Source organism: Gymnodraco acuticeps, unplaced genomic scaffold, assembly GCF_902827175.1.
Source record: "Gymnodraco acuticeps unplaced genomic scaffold, fGymAcu1.1, whole genome shotgun sequence".
Taxonomy (NCBI): Eukaryota; Metazoa; Chordata; class Actinopteri; order Perciformes; family Bathydraconidae; genus Gymnodraco; species Gymnodraco acuticeps.
In genome coordinates this window covers 1769666-1784056 of record NW_022989979.1, presented here as the reverse complement: position 1 = coordinate 1784056, position 14391 = coordinate 1769666, and the positions used below count along the sequence as shown (strand labels likewise).

Here is a 14391-nt window from a genome sequence, read left to right as displayed (position 1 = left end):
GAGATCAACGCTTTAGTGCCTGAAATAAGTGATACGATGGGCAGCATGGTGTTAGAGGCCATGTTGTAAGCGCCCCCCTAAGCAGATTACGTTGATCTTGCGTGTAGATTCTGGGGGGTTTAGTCCTAAAAGGATTGGACGGACGTTTTCTGGAGCCTTATCAGCACCGGATCTCGGTATCGGAGACGGCCTAGATATTAACATTGGTTGTATCGAAGTTAGATTCCTTTTCAACAGCTCAATGACAATTTAAAAACCGATGTATTGTGCACAGTATAGCTGATAATGGGGGTTCATATAAAGCAATACATTTGCCCCTTGAGTGCTGATTGGAGGAGATACAGTAACTTGAACCTTATTAGAAAATCATTTTCACATCTGTCACTGTAAGTGGTTTCCAGAGTGAGAGAACAGGTACTTTACCTCCAGACGACACGCTGGGGAAGCCTGGCGAGGGCTCCTGCCAGTTTGTGAGCTATGTCATGGGAAAGGTACTTGACCCCAGCTCCAAACGAAACGACCACAAAGCCATGCTCCGCTGTGTCATTCACCCACGCCTCAAAATCCTGTGGGAGAAATGAGAGAAAGAGCTAAAAATGTTCATTGTGTAGAGGTTCATAAAAATGCAAACGCTTATAAATGTGTTGTTTTAGTGAATAACCCTTTGTTCATCTAACATTTTTAACCTCACCAGTCACTTATTTTATAGTAGACTTATTTATTTGGGTTACGACCCCCTCCACTCCACTAGGGGTCTCTGCCTTTGTGTTCTGCTGGCTGGTTCTTGTTTGTGTTTCAGCTGATCAACCTGATGAACTACAACTGGGCCGTCGACATAAAAGGCCAACACTAACCCATACTGCTCTCTCATTCTTCTGTTGGACACGGCCGCGTATTTGTTTCTGCACATTTTCACACACCCATACACGCATCATTACTGATAACTGACTTTCACGTTTATTAGGTTTCTTTGAAGACCTTTGGTTATATCTCTCACAGGCTCCGCCCTTTACTGGACACTATGGGTACTCCCCTCGATCCTATCATGCAAGCATTCCTTCGCTGAGACTTTCTAGACGTAGCCGGCCCCTGGGCGGGCCTACCTGAATGTGCGCGTATCTCACCGCATAAGAGGAGGCCTCGCCTCCTCACTGCCATCCCTTTCTCTTCAGCAAGGCAGTGAGTAACTGAGTGAAGAGAGACGGACAAATACATCTTTTACAAAAAGCATACGAAGAACAATGGACTCACCTGTGGAGCGCCCCTGTCTTTCGTGTCCGTGTTTTAATTGAAGGTGACGACCCCCATGACCGGTGTATCGAGTGCCTGGGGTCCGACCACACGGCGGCCAACCTGGCTCTGACTGCAGTCTGCAGCGCCTGCCGACTGATTCCTCGCTCCGGCCGCCATCAAAGGCTGGCGTTGTTTGAGGGGTGCTACGCTTCGCCGGTGGAGGACCCAGAGTTCGACGTGGTGGAGATGGAGGACCTCGAGCAGGGAGTGCTTTTCGTCTTCGCCATCCCAGCGGCCCGGACGGGTCGGAGAGAGGGATGATGATGACACCTCGTCGTCCGAGATCTACGGTGACCGCCAGGAAGGCCATCAGCAGAACAGGTCTGCACGACAGGACTTCTCGGCGGTGAGGGCTATGGCGGCAGAGCGTGCAGGCTTGCCGCTCCCCTCACCGTTGCCGGTGAGCCGCCTGCGTCAGGGCTTTTACGGCCTGTCCAGCATAGCCAGCCTTTGTGTCACCCCCCCCTGCGAGACATCTGGCGGTGTGTGGAGGCCACGTGGCGGCAGCCACTGAGAACGAAAGCTCCGGTGGCTACTTGGGCTGGAATCCTCAGAGTGGAGGGCCACCCGGACACATCTGATTCCGCTGACAGCTGGGTGGGCAGAGGAGAGAAGGCCCCTGCCCCCACTGTCGCGTGACCGCGAGATGCTTGAATATCTGGATAAGATATTCAGGCTCGGGGCGCGTCCGGCAGTGGCTCAGTCAGGTCCGGCAGTCGCTCAGTCAGTAGGGGATTGGACTGTGAGCCGTAGGGTCGCCGGTTCAAGTCCCTGACCAGACCTAAAAATGGAGTGTGGACTGCTACTTGGAGAGGTCCCAGTTCACCTCCTGCCCTGCCGTGGTGCCCTTGAGCAAGGCACCGGACAACCCCCTTCCCCCCTCACTCCCATTGCTCCCCGGGCGCTGTGCAATAGCTGCCCACTGCTCCTAGTACTAGACTCCTGGTACTAGGATGGGTTAAAAGCAGAGAACAAATTTCACTGTGTGCTGTGTGCTCTGCATGTGTGACCATTAAAGAGGGTTTCATCCCTCCCAATATCATTATTATTATTATATAGATGGCAGCGGCGGCCATTAATCTAGGTGTGTTGGGAGTGTCGCTGATTTCCCCTCAGCAGGAAACACTCGCCTGAGGACGGGAGTGATTATTCGGACCGCTGCGTGGGCCAGATGAATAATCTGGTCCACGGTATGGCTACCGCAGCCGGTCGAGTGAGGGCCCTGACCACCGTGGCGTCGCGTCACGTGTGGCTAGGTTTGACCGCACTGACCAGAAAAGACAGATGATCTCCTTGGGGCCCCCGTTGCCATGGAAGGGCTCTTCGGATCGATATCCTCGGTCACCCAGCGCTTCAGCCGCCTGGAGGGGGAGAGGGCGCAGCTCAGCCGCATGTTGCATGCTCGCCCTCAGGTCCCTCCGCATGGAGGAGTGCGCCCGGCGGTGGTAAGGCAGAGAGAGAGGCGCCGGGTCAGAGCCCCTAGAGCTCCTGGCGCGCCCTCTGCCTCCGCGGCCCGTCCTGAGGTACCGGTTCAGTACCGGCCCCTACAGGGACAGACTGGTCGAACCCGGCGGGCTCCTGCTCCGGCCCCAGCTCCGGCCCCCGCTGCAGCGAAGGGGTACTGGGTGGGGAGCTCCGTCTTCCAGGAGTTGACTGGCGGCGGGAGGAAGTGTCCCGGCAGAGAGAGGGGAATTCTCCGGCCAAGACGTGAGGGTGAATCCCGCCTCCTCCCTGTTTGACCCTTTGGTTGCAATAACATCTTTCTCCAATAAAAAAGATAAATTGTATTCCAGTTTGAGTGTCTCTTTTTCCCCCACACACCCACACTGCCACGTAACGTTGACAGTACAGTTTCCCCACTCACTGCCCAGGTTGTAACTCCAGTAAAGGAGGCAGCTAGTGCGCATGTGCGGGTGAGAGTGATAAACCGCGCTATGCGGGTACAGGGACATTATGGCCGGCGTAGCAGGGTTAGGAAATAATTAACGCCAAGTGTAAAAACTCCGCTTGATGTTTTTCACTGTTTGGGTGAAAACATCATGGCGGAACGCGCGCGGTCAAGGACCTCAGTAGAGAGTCGGCCCTTCCTGTGTCGACCCCCCCCATGGGCAGAGCTTCCCTTCATGGGGAGTTTTGCAGCCGGACGGGTCGCCAGAGAATACCACGGCTTTATTGCTGGGGCCCCACAGTTGATTGCACATCCCCTAACACAGTGTTATGGGGAATGGAAACGCAGCTGCGTGTTAACGGAGTGGATGGACAGGACGCTGAGACTGGGTTATTCACTCCAGTTTTGCAGCATCCCTCCTCCGTTCACAGGCATAAGAGAAGCAAAGCTATCATCCTGAGGTTTTCTCTCAGCAGAGGTTCAGGCCTTGGTGCAAAAACAGGCAGTGTCTGCTGTGCACACGCAAGACAGAGAGGGGGGGGGCATTATTCCCTGTCTTCCTGGTGCCCAAAAAGACAGGCGAATTCAGGCCCATTCTGGATCTTCGCAGTCTGAATCTCCACATTGCACGCAGAAAATTCCAGATGTTAACTATAAAACAATTACTGGGACTGGTGCAGCCAGGCGATTGGTTTACAACCATCAACCTGAAGGACGCTTACCTTCATGTCGGGATTAATCCGAAACACAGAAAGTATTTGCGTTTTTGCCTTCCAGGGGGTGGCCTATGAGTACAACAGGCTGCCGTTCGGCTACTCCCTGTCCCCGTGCATGTTCAGCAAGTGCGCAGCCGGAGCATGAGAGTTTTCTTTTATCTGGACGACTTCATAGTTATGGCCAGGTCCAGGGAACGGGCAATGTTTTATACAGCCCAATTGATCCTACACCTAACCAAGTTGGGTTTTGCGATCAATTGGAAGAAGAGCATCAGGCGTTGTATTTGGGAGTGGTGCTCGATGCAGGCAGGCTATGCGCCACCCTGTCAGAGAGCAGACAAGCATCCTTGCTTCGGGCAGTTTGCAGACTGCGACAGGGGGGCAACAGTGACAGCTTTGACTGTCATGCAGACCTTGGGTCTCATGACGGCAGCTCATGTTGTGGTCCCGCTTGGGTTACTGCATATGCGCCACCTGCAGAGGTGGTTCTCCAGCTTGCGTTTAGATCTCAAGAGACACAAACCGCGTCTGGTGACCATCCCCCCTCAGTGGAGGGCAACCTCTGGTTCTGGGGCTCCCCGGATCACCTCTGGAGGGGGTCCCCGCTGAGACGGGTGACCTCCTACATCAGTGTTGGATGGGGAGGGACCTGCCTTGGGAAAGCTATAGGGGGGCGCTGGTCTCTAACAGAGACACGGCACAGCAACCTCCTAGAGCTGCGGGCAGTAGTGTTGGTCCACCAGCATTTCAAACTTTTAATTCAGGGGAGACATGTAATGGTCAGGGGCCTCATTTATAAAAGGGATATACGCTCAAAAAATGGCGTACGCCAGTTTCTACGCAATGTTTGCGATTTATAAAATACTAACTTGACGGGAAAACGTGCGGTCCTCCACGCAAACTCTAACCCATGCGTACGCACTAAGCATAAAAACGGGAGAGACGAGAAACTGCGACACCGCGTTGGCAGAAGGAAGAATGGAGAGAAATATGTGGAAATAATACCATAAACAAAATGTCGCCCTCTCAAAAGCTAAGGCACACTACTACTCCTCACTCATCGGTAACCAGCAACACCACCCCCGTATGCTCTTCTCCACCATAAACCGCCTACTCCGCCCAATTGACCCCCCCAACCCAGCAGACGCCCCCGAGCTTTGCACCAGGTTCCTTGACTTCTTTGAGGACAAAGTCAACTCCATCCACCAGGAACTCCAGGCCTCTGCCCCATCCCATCCACATGCCACACCACCTCCAGTCACTGTTCGCTCAACTCAACACCTGCCTCAATGTTGTCTCTCCTCCTTTGCACCAGTGGATGCCACACAGGTTACCAAACTTGTCTCAAAAGCTAAGGCTACAACCTGCTCCCTCGACCCCATGCCCTCTGCCCTGGTCAAAACTTGCCTACCCATCCTCTGCTCCACCATTGTTAAAATTATCAACTCCTCCCTGGAATCAGGCAAGGTTCCCGCTGTCCTCAAGATAGCAGCTGTCACCCCCATCGTCAAAAAACCTGGTCTCGACCCAGAGGACCCCAGCAACTTCCGGCCGATCTCCAACCTTCCTTTTCTTAGCAAGATCATGGAAAGAGCAGTTGCTGCCCAACTCCACCATCATATGTCCGACCATGAGCTCTACGAACCCTTCCAATCAGGCTTCAGATCCAACCACAGCACAGAGACGGCCCTTATTAAAATAACCAATGACCTCCTCATAGCCGCCGATTCAGGCCTCGTCAGCATCCTTATCCTCCTGGACATCTCCGCCGCATTCGACACAGTCTCCCACACTATCCTACTCAACCGCTTATCCGTCTACCTTGGCCTCTCTGGTACAGCCCTCTCCTGGTTCCATTCCTACCTCTTCAACAGGCAACAGTTTGTGACCATCGGAAAATCCAGCTCTCCCCCAGCCCCTGTCAACCAAGGTGTGCCGCAAGGTTCGGTGCTCGGCCCCCTTCTATTCAACATCTACATCAGGGGTACTCAAATACAAATCTTAAAGGTCCAAAATAAATATTTCAATAAGACAAAGGTCCGTTTATTACGGTCATTCAAACTTTTAAACAATTGCAACAAGATTCTTAACACGAGGTTGCATAAACAAAAATAATCTGTATGCAGCAGTTTTCATTGTTATTGTGTCTGTGCTTGACCCCTCAGAGACGCAGTGTAAGAGCTGCACAGTTATGAATAAAGGCAGCTGCACCCTCTTTCATTCAGCATTCCCATTATTGCTTTATAAATGTCTTGCCCCCTTGTGTGTCCACTGAGGTTCGTCAGGCCCAACACATCTTCAACAAACTCCCCCTTTGCCTCATCATAAAAACTCACAAACACCAGCAACTGAGCATTGTCAGTGGTGTCAGTGGACTCACCCACAGCTAAGGAAATGCACTGTGCATTTTTTATTCCATCACAAAGCTGATGAATCAAATCACCAGCCAGTATTTATGTTCTTCTGGTTGCTGTGGAATCTGAGAGGGGGATTTGCTTGATTTGACCTGTCATTTCCTCTTTTTGTTTGCCTTCAACATGGTCTCCATCACTTCAGTCATGCATTATTTTATACTGCAGTTATTATCCAGTGGAAAGTCCTTACCTACTGGCCTAGTTCAATCAAAGTGGTTACTTTTTTTTGGCTGGGCAGTGTAGTTTTACACACCGTCTGATTTGACTTTCTCAGGACTTAAAACAGTTTTTTGGGGGCAGACCGCCTCAAAGAAAACAATATATTTACACACGTAAGGTCATCATCTTAATAGTTGTGTATGCTCATCCGTGAGCAGAGCATGAAGTTGACATGTCTATTACAGCTGAATGCGGCGATTACCATTTTGTTCAGCAAAACGCCTCACAAACGTATTAAGATCAACAGCTTTAGTGCGTTTTGATTCAATGCTGAGTACAGCCAAACTGACAGTCTCTTCTCTGTCATTGTAGACCGTAAATACCTCATTCCTTCAGTGCTTGGGTCCGAATGCTTCTCGTTTTGCGCCGTCCAGTTCAAAATGAAATCGCCGCCAATCGTATATCCACGCTCGCGCCAGGACCGGGGGAGGGGTTACATGACGTGCATCTTGTGCTGCATTCACTTGCACTCGGACATTAGAGACTTTCTCTCATAAATGTCCGATGAGCCACAACTTTTCTTTCAAAACAAAGCTGCCAACTGGGGTGGCAGGGCCTATTTTTAGGGTGTCAGTTGCCACCCCGGTAGGTGAAACTAGGCTACTAGCTACAGTACAGATGGAACTAGATGAGCTGTTAACTCTCGCTCTGAATTTTTTTTTTTTTAATTCTCTCTCTGACTTAGACAGGTTGAAAGAGACACACACATTTTTCCCACCCGCATTCCGCGAAGACCCGCCCTACTGTGCCTCTGATTCGTAGATTGTTTGGGGGAAAAAAACGCTGACTGGATGCTGAATGTGATTGGACCAAAGCGTTGACACACACAGGTGGAACACAGTGGAACAGTCAGACATGCAGAGCGCTGTTTGCAGTGGACATAGCGGAGAATTTTTACTCGTTGCGAATGCGTTGTGGCGATGTCTCACATATAATACAGAAAGATAATACATATGAAAAGTATAATTTGCTCAGAGTCCGGAGATAGTGGTGGTTCGGTCCGGATCCGGACCGGAGTCCGTAGTTTGAGGATGCCTGATCTACATGCTCCCCCTCGGTGAAATCATCCGCCGACATGGTCTCAACTTCCACTCCTATGCCGACGACACCCAACTCTACATCAGTACCAATCCATCATCCCAGCTACCCCCACTGTCACTTGTCAACTGCCTCCGCGACATCCAAGCCTGGATGTCAAAAAATCTACTTAAACTCAACAATAACAAAACAGAGCTCATGGTTGTGGCCCCAAAAACACTGCTCCGGAAAGTTGGAGATCTGCTCCTCACCATCGATGGCGGCTCCATCCACCCTTCCCCTGAGGTTCGCAGCCTGGGCGTCACTCTGGACTCTAGCCTCACCTTCAAGTCCCACATCAGGTCTACTGTCAAAACTGCATTTTTTCACCTACGAAACATCTCCAGACTCCGGCCCTCTCTCCCCAACCCCGTTGCAGAAACATTCATTCATACCTTCATCTCTTCTCGTCTGGACTACTGCAATGGAGTTCTGTTCGGGGTCACCAGCAAAGCCCTGGACAGGCTCCAGTACGTCCAGAACTCTGCAGCCAGGCTCCTCACCCACACTAAGCCCTGGCAACACATCACCCCTACCCTCATCCATCTTCACTGGCTCCCGGTCAAGTCACGCATCCAGTACAAACTCCTCCTGCTAACTTACAAATCTCTCCACTCCCTAGCCCCTCCATACATCTCTGACCTCCTTCAGCCCTACACCCCCTCTCGTCACCTGCGGTCCTCTGACAAAAGGGCTGCTCTCCATCCAGCGCTCCAAGCTGAAAACATTTGGCAACAGAGCCTTCAGTGTCGCAGCCCCCACCCTCTGGAATTCTCTCCCCTCTGCAATCAGGAATGCAGACACTCTGGACACCTTCAAAAAACACCTCAAACACCATCTGTTCACTCAGGCCTTTGGCCTCAACTAAATATACAGTACTCAGCAACCTGTTCCTGTTTTGTTTTCTTCAGCCTATGTATCTGTATGATTATTATTACTTTTTGTTTTGTTACTTTCCCATTGTAAAGCGTCCTTGGGTTTCGTGAAAGGCGCTATATAAATTGAAATTATTATTATTATTAATCATATGAAGAATTCATTTTCAAACATTGATTAAAGCCAATCTTAAAATGATTAAACAAACGCCTGTTTGAGACTCCTCAGTGCACACAAAAACATAACTTGGAGAAATAAATAAATACGGATGTTATTTAAAACCACCTTGAATATGTTGTCTTAATGTTATGAAATGTTTTCTCATAAATGATGCGGTTTTGCATTTCTATAGGTTGTACTAGCATGGTTTTATATACTACCATGTTTAATCATGTTTTATGCCGTTTGCTAAGACTTGATAAGTGGCTCATAAAACACAGGAGGTATGGAAACTAAGAACACCATATGTGGTAAATTGTACAGCTAATATAACACAACACATAGTTGTATTTCCTTGAACTGGTGGATATAGAGTTGCTGCAGTGGAGACGCTGCGCACAGCTGGGACACAAACCACCAAATACGAAAACATAATTCAGATCCAGTCATCATGACTCCATTCCGGAGGGATTCCCCGATCATTTCTTAGAGTTTCTCATCAAGGGGGGGTCTCCTGTCCCCGGTACAAACACACTGCCTGAGGAAGGCTATGTGTATTTTTTTTGTCATGAACCTTTTTCGGACCACTTATTTATTTAGGTTGGTGACGATCCGACCTCCATGCTGCTACTCTGGTTCAAACGGCATCCACCAAACGATATGATTTATCTCGACCTCCCCAAAATAACCAAAATCTGACACGGTGTGAGATGTATTTTGTAGCTGTTCTGTCGTCATTTCCTGCTATCTTCTTCATAAAGTCAGTCAAAATGAATGAATGAATGGGCGTTTCTTTGACTATTTATAGGCAAATATGGGCGTTACGTGAAGCTGCACCGCATTTCGAGTCGATTGTGATTTATAAAGGGAAACCGACGTAGGAAGTGCTGTACGCACTTTCCTCGCCGGTACGCAATGTTTGGTGAATCGGAAAATGTCGGAACATTTCTGTACCTATTTTTTGGATTTCTACTACGTAAGCAACCTTCCCACGTGAATCCTACGCACGGCGTTATAAATGAGGCCCCAGAAGCGACAACAGCACCACAGTGGCATATATCAACAGGCAGGGCGGAGTCCGCTCCGCCGCTTTGTTGACCACAGTGGAGAAATTGTGGTTATGGGCTGCAGAGGTGGTGTTATCTCTGAGAGCCCTCCACATTCCGGGTCTGGAAAACAGGGGGGCCGACCTCATGTCGAGGGGCGGGCCCCTGCCAGGCGAGTGGGCACTTCACCTGGAGGTGGTGAAGCGGATCTGAGCCCGGTTCGGGACAGCAAAGGTGGATCTGTTCGCCAGCCGGTGCAACACCCACTGCTCCCTGTGGTTCTCCATGGCTCTGAGCGACGACTCGCCCTTGGGGGTGGACGCGTTTGCACACGAGCCATGGCCAAAGAAGCTGCTTCACGCCTTTCCACCATTGTGTCTCATTCTCCCACTCCTGGGGAGAGCCAGATCTCTCCCCAAGTTTGGGGGGAGATCTCTCAGGAGGCAGTTGCAATTGGGGCGTTACCCACTATGGGCCAACCTCTCCAGGCTTGGCTCCTGAGAGGGACAGGCTAAGGCAGGGTGGATTGTCTGATAGTGTTATTCAGTCTATCCTGGCAGCTAGAGCGGGATCCACCACAGCCTGTTACAGGCCGAAGTGGCTGGGATTCCTGCGATGGTTTGAGGAGCAGAAAATAGAGCCCCTATCTTGTGAATTGGGATCTATTTTGTTGTACTTACAGTTGTTGGTGGACAGAGGGCTTGCTCATTCCACAGTGAAAGTGTATCCAGCAGCCATCTCGTCCTGCCATGAAGGATTTAACGGCAGGTCAGCTTTTTCTCAGCCACTAATGTTGCAGTTTTTTCAGGGGGTCAGGAGGCTGCGCCCAGTGGTGCGCGCCTCCGCCCCGCAGTGGGACCTGCCGCTGGTGCACAGGACCTTTTGAGCACCTGAAAGCACTGTCGTGGAAGACAGCATTGCTACTTGCCTGAACGTCAGCCAACAGAGTGTCTGAGTTAACCGTTTTATCGGTGCACCCGAGTTGTTTAATGATCCGGGGTGACCAGAGCGGGGCGACACTCAGACCGAACCCCTCCTTTGTGCCCAAAAGCCTAAGGAGTGCGTTCAGGTCGAGGGCTATTCAGTAGGGGGGTTTTAATCTTCCCCCCCATAGTGGGGCTCGGGAGGCTAAATTACACCTCCTCTGCCCGGTGCGTGCGCTGGCATATTATGTGGAGTGCACGGCTGCCCTTAGTCACACAGAACAGCTGTTTGTGTGCTTTGGGGGTGGGGTAACTGGAAAAGCTCTGTCCAAGAAACGCCTGGCAGGCTGGCTCTGCGAGTGAATTGCACATGCCTAGGGACAGGCGGGGAGAGCCTTCCCCACGGGGGTCCGTGCATACTCTACACGAGCTATGGCTGTGTCAACAGCCTTATTTAACGGCGTGAGTGTGGAGGACATATGCACGGCGGCATCTTGGTCAACGCCAGGCCCCTTCATAAAGTTTTATCTCTTGGACATGTCTGGCTCCTTTTCATCGTCTGTGCTTGCTGGGGCTACGCAGGAGGGACGTGACGCGCACATGGACCCATAGGGGTTGGAGGACTCTTTTTCCCCTGCTTTAGGGCAGGAGGGGGGAGTCCTCCACGTTATAGTCAGGTTGTGCTCTGTCAGCCGCAGCCTCTTTTCTCTCCACGGTTACGACCAAGGGAAGGGAGAGGTGAGTGGGCCGCAGCAGCTGCTAACCAGAAAGCCCGTCAGGAGCAGTGTTTTTGTGGGACGACAGCTCGTGTATACATCGGGGCTCCACCCACTGTACCCATACAGTCCAGTAGAGGGCGGAGCCTGTGAGAGATATAATGAGGGGTTACGTATGGTAACCCTAGTTATATAAACACAGGCGGAGCCCTCTACCTCTGGGGCCCTGTCTGTCCTATGCTGCTTGCTGAAGAGAAGTAAAGGATGGCAGTGAGGAGGCGAGGCCTCCTCTTATGCGGTGAGATGCACGTGCATTCAGATAGGCCCGCCCAGGGGCCGGCTACGTCTAGAAAGTCTCAGTGAAGGAATGCTTGTATGATAGGATCAAGGGAAGTACCCATAGAGTCCAGTAGAGGGCTCCACCTGTGTTTATATAACAAGGGTTACCATACATAACCCCTCGTTTTGGTTATAGTAAATAAATACGCTTTTTCTTACACTTCACTTGTCTGGTCTCCCATCTTTGTTGCAGCCTATGAGCCAGGCCGTAACATTTATATTTTGCAATGGCAGTGAGGAACCTCGCCTCCTCACTGCCATCCTTTACTTCTCTTCAGCAAGCAGCATAGGACAGACACGGCCCCAGAGGTAGAGGGCTCCGCCTGTGTTTATATAACTAGGGTTACCATACGTAACCCCTCAAAATCATCTTACCAGGATGGGAAAAATAAGTTGATCACTACAATTAATCAGCTGAGGTCAATCTGAGGGTGAGCAGATAAATAGCTGACATCAATGGAACAGACCCTTTAAATAAACATTTATCACTGAAGCATGTTTCCCACACATGACTTGAGGATGAATGAGTTATAGCTTTACAGACAATTGATAGAAAATGTCATACACCTTACACAACTTTGCAGAAAAACTCTATCAGTCATCAAAGGGTACCATTTGATAAGCAATGGGTAGATACAAGGAGACTCCCAAACTATAAACCGCTTAACAAGTGTAATCTCTTGTTATCATATTGTGTATAGTACAGGTTGTATAAATGTCCCCTTCCTTATCTTTGTTTTTTTTTTAAAACAGCCAAACAAAACAGCAGTGTAGATGTACAGCAATGATAGGAACATGTACAAAACAGGGAATAAATAAAAAACAATTAATCGTTTTTTATTTAGAAGTATCAGCTATTCCTGTCAAAGCTTAAGATAGGTTACTAAACTTAATGGTATAATTTTCTAATGATTTTACATTATTATAGACAGAGCCTAAGAACAAGAGTAAAATCTACAGTATGCTTTCCTTTGCGCAAACATTATTCTTCAGTAAATGTGACATGAATTTAGATCTCTTCTGAATTGCTGCCTGTTGCACTTTGCTTCAAAATAAACATATAAATGAATCTGAGAGTAGCATATTTTGCCATGATATCATCCTCAAAGCACTCATTTGTACCCATTAAAATTATATTTCTGATCAATTAATATAAAATTAGGAACCAAACAAATGCTGGTTTCTTATGGGGACGTCAATAAAAAAAAATGCTGTAAGCAAACCTGTCTTCAACTATCAGCAGTGCTGTTGAACATAATGTATATCCTGATCTAAAGTAAATGGTAAATGGACTGTACTTATATAGCGCTTTATCCAGTCTTTACGACCCCTCAAAGCGCTTTACATACTACATGTCATTCACCCATTCACACCCATTCATACAGAGCAGTACCACTTGCTCTAGGACCTAACATTCACATACATTCACACACCGTTGGCCATGCCATCGGGAACAACTCAGGGTTAAGTATCTTGCCCAAGGATACATCGACATGTTGGCTGCACGGGCTGGGATCGAACCCACAACCTTCTGGTTGAAAGACGGCCACACACCCTCTCAGCCACAGTTGCCAAAGTCCATTCGAAAACATTCATACATGCATCAATACAACGGAGGTCAAATTAATTAATTCTTCTTCAAATTAAACAGCAGTATTTCTCTCCTGAAACCACATACTAGGTACTTTGGGTAATCCAAAACTATTTCCTGAAGAAGATAATAGCCCCAAATCATGCAGTTGATGGGCTGAAGAGGAGCTATAGACTCATGTCATTTCACCAAGTTAGCATTAAATTAGGGTATATCCATGGAAGTTATGTGTCCAGGTTTGTTTGTTTTTAGACACTTCTTAAATCCAGATTGATGTCTGATATATCAGAGCTCCAAGTCATGATTACAACTTGGACGTTGAGGTCAACATCTCTTTGCGGTAAACACCATTATCTCATTACTTTTGAGATTCCCTGAAGGAAGTTGACTGACTCATTAGAAAACAAAGACCCCATTGACCTTGTTACATGATCACATGAATTCCATATTTAAGAAATTACATCTGACATCCATCCTACAGGGCATATACTCACTAGTATACTGTAACTTTGGGCTATCAGTTAAAAGTTTCCGGAACATTTTAAATGTCAGCACGGTAGTTATATCAAATGAAAAAGGAATAAGTCCTGCGGCACTAATCGGTTTCTACCGACTGACAAGACTTGATGAGGAAGTGAAAACGATAGTCTTGACACGCCTTTGTAAAATGAGGCCAACAATATCCTCCTTCTCCGCTTTTCCTGATCTTAGTTTCATCCAAAGGTGTAACCCACATTACTCTGAAACTAGGTCTGGTGCGTGAAGATGTATGGTCTGACAGTGGGGGATCAGGGAGCCGCCATGTTGGGAGTAATAGAAGTGAAGGACATGCAGATGGAGGGAGGCCTATGGTCCAGCTGCGACAGTTATGGCTGGCACTGGCACGAGCAACATCAGGGGCACACTGGACTCTGTGTCCCAGCAGTGCAGCCCTACTGTCCCTACAACGCAGCCTCAGTGACCCCATAAAAGAGTCTCAGTGTCCCCAAAGCTCTGCTCAGAACAATGGCCTCGTTCTCCCTCCACTTCCATTATAACTCCCTCTTCACAAAACGGCACAATGCTCCCCATTGGCTGGAGCGGCATTCCAACACCACCCACAGTAGATACCGACAGCCTGTGCTCTCGGCATCC

The 14391-nt window shown here is 49.2% G+C and overlaps 1 protein-coding gene across 1 annotated transcript in view; it reads right to left on the bottom strand.

Annotated features, from left to right (window-relative positions):
- Window positions 1–14391, bottom strand: part of ugt8 (UDP glycosyltransferase 8) — a 33328-nt gene that overhangs the window by 12744 nt on the left and 6193 nt on the right. The window contains exon 3 of the mRNA XM_034211679.1: window positions 424–566. Within this exon, the coding sequence (XP_034067570.1) occupies window positions 424–566 (143 nt within the window). The remainder of the gene's footprint in view (window positions 1–423; window positions 567–14391) is intronic.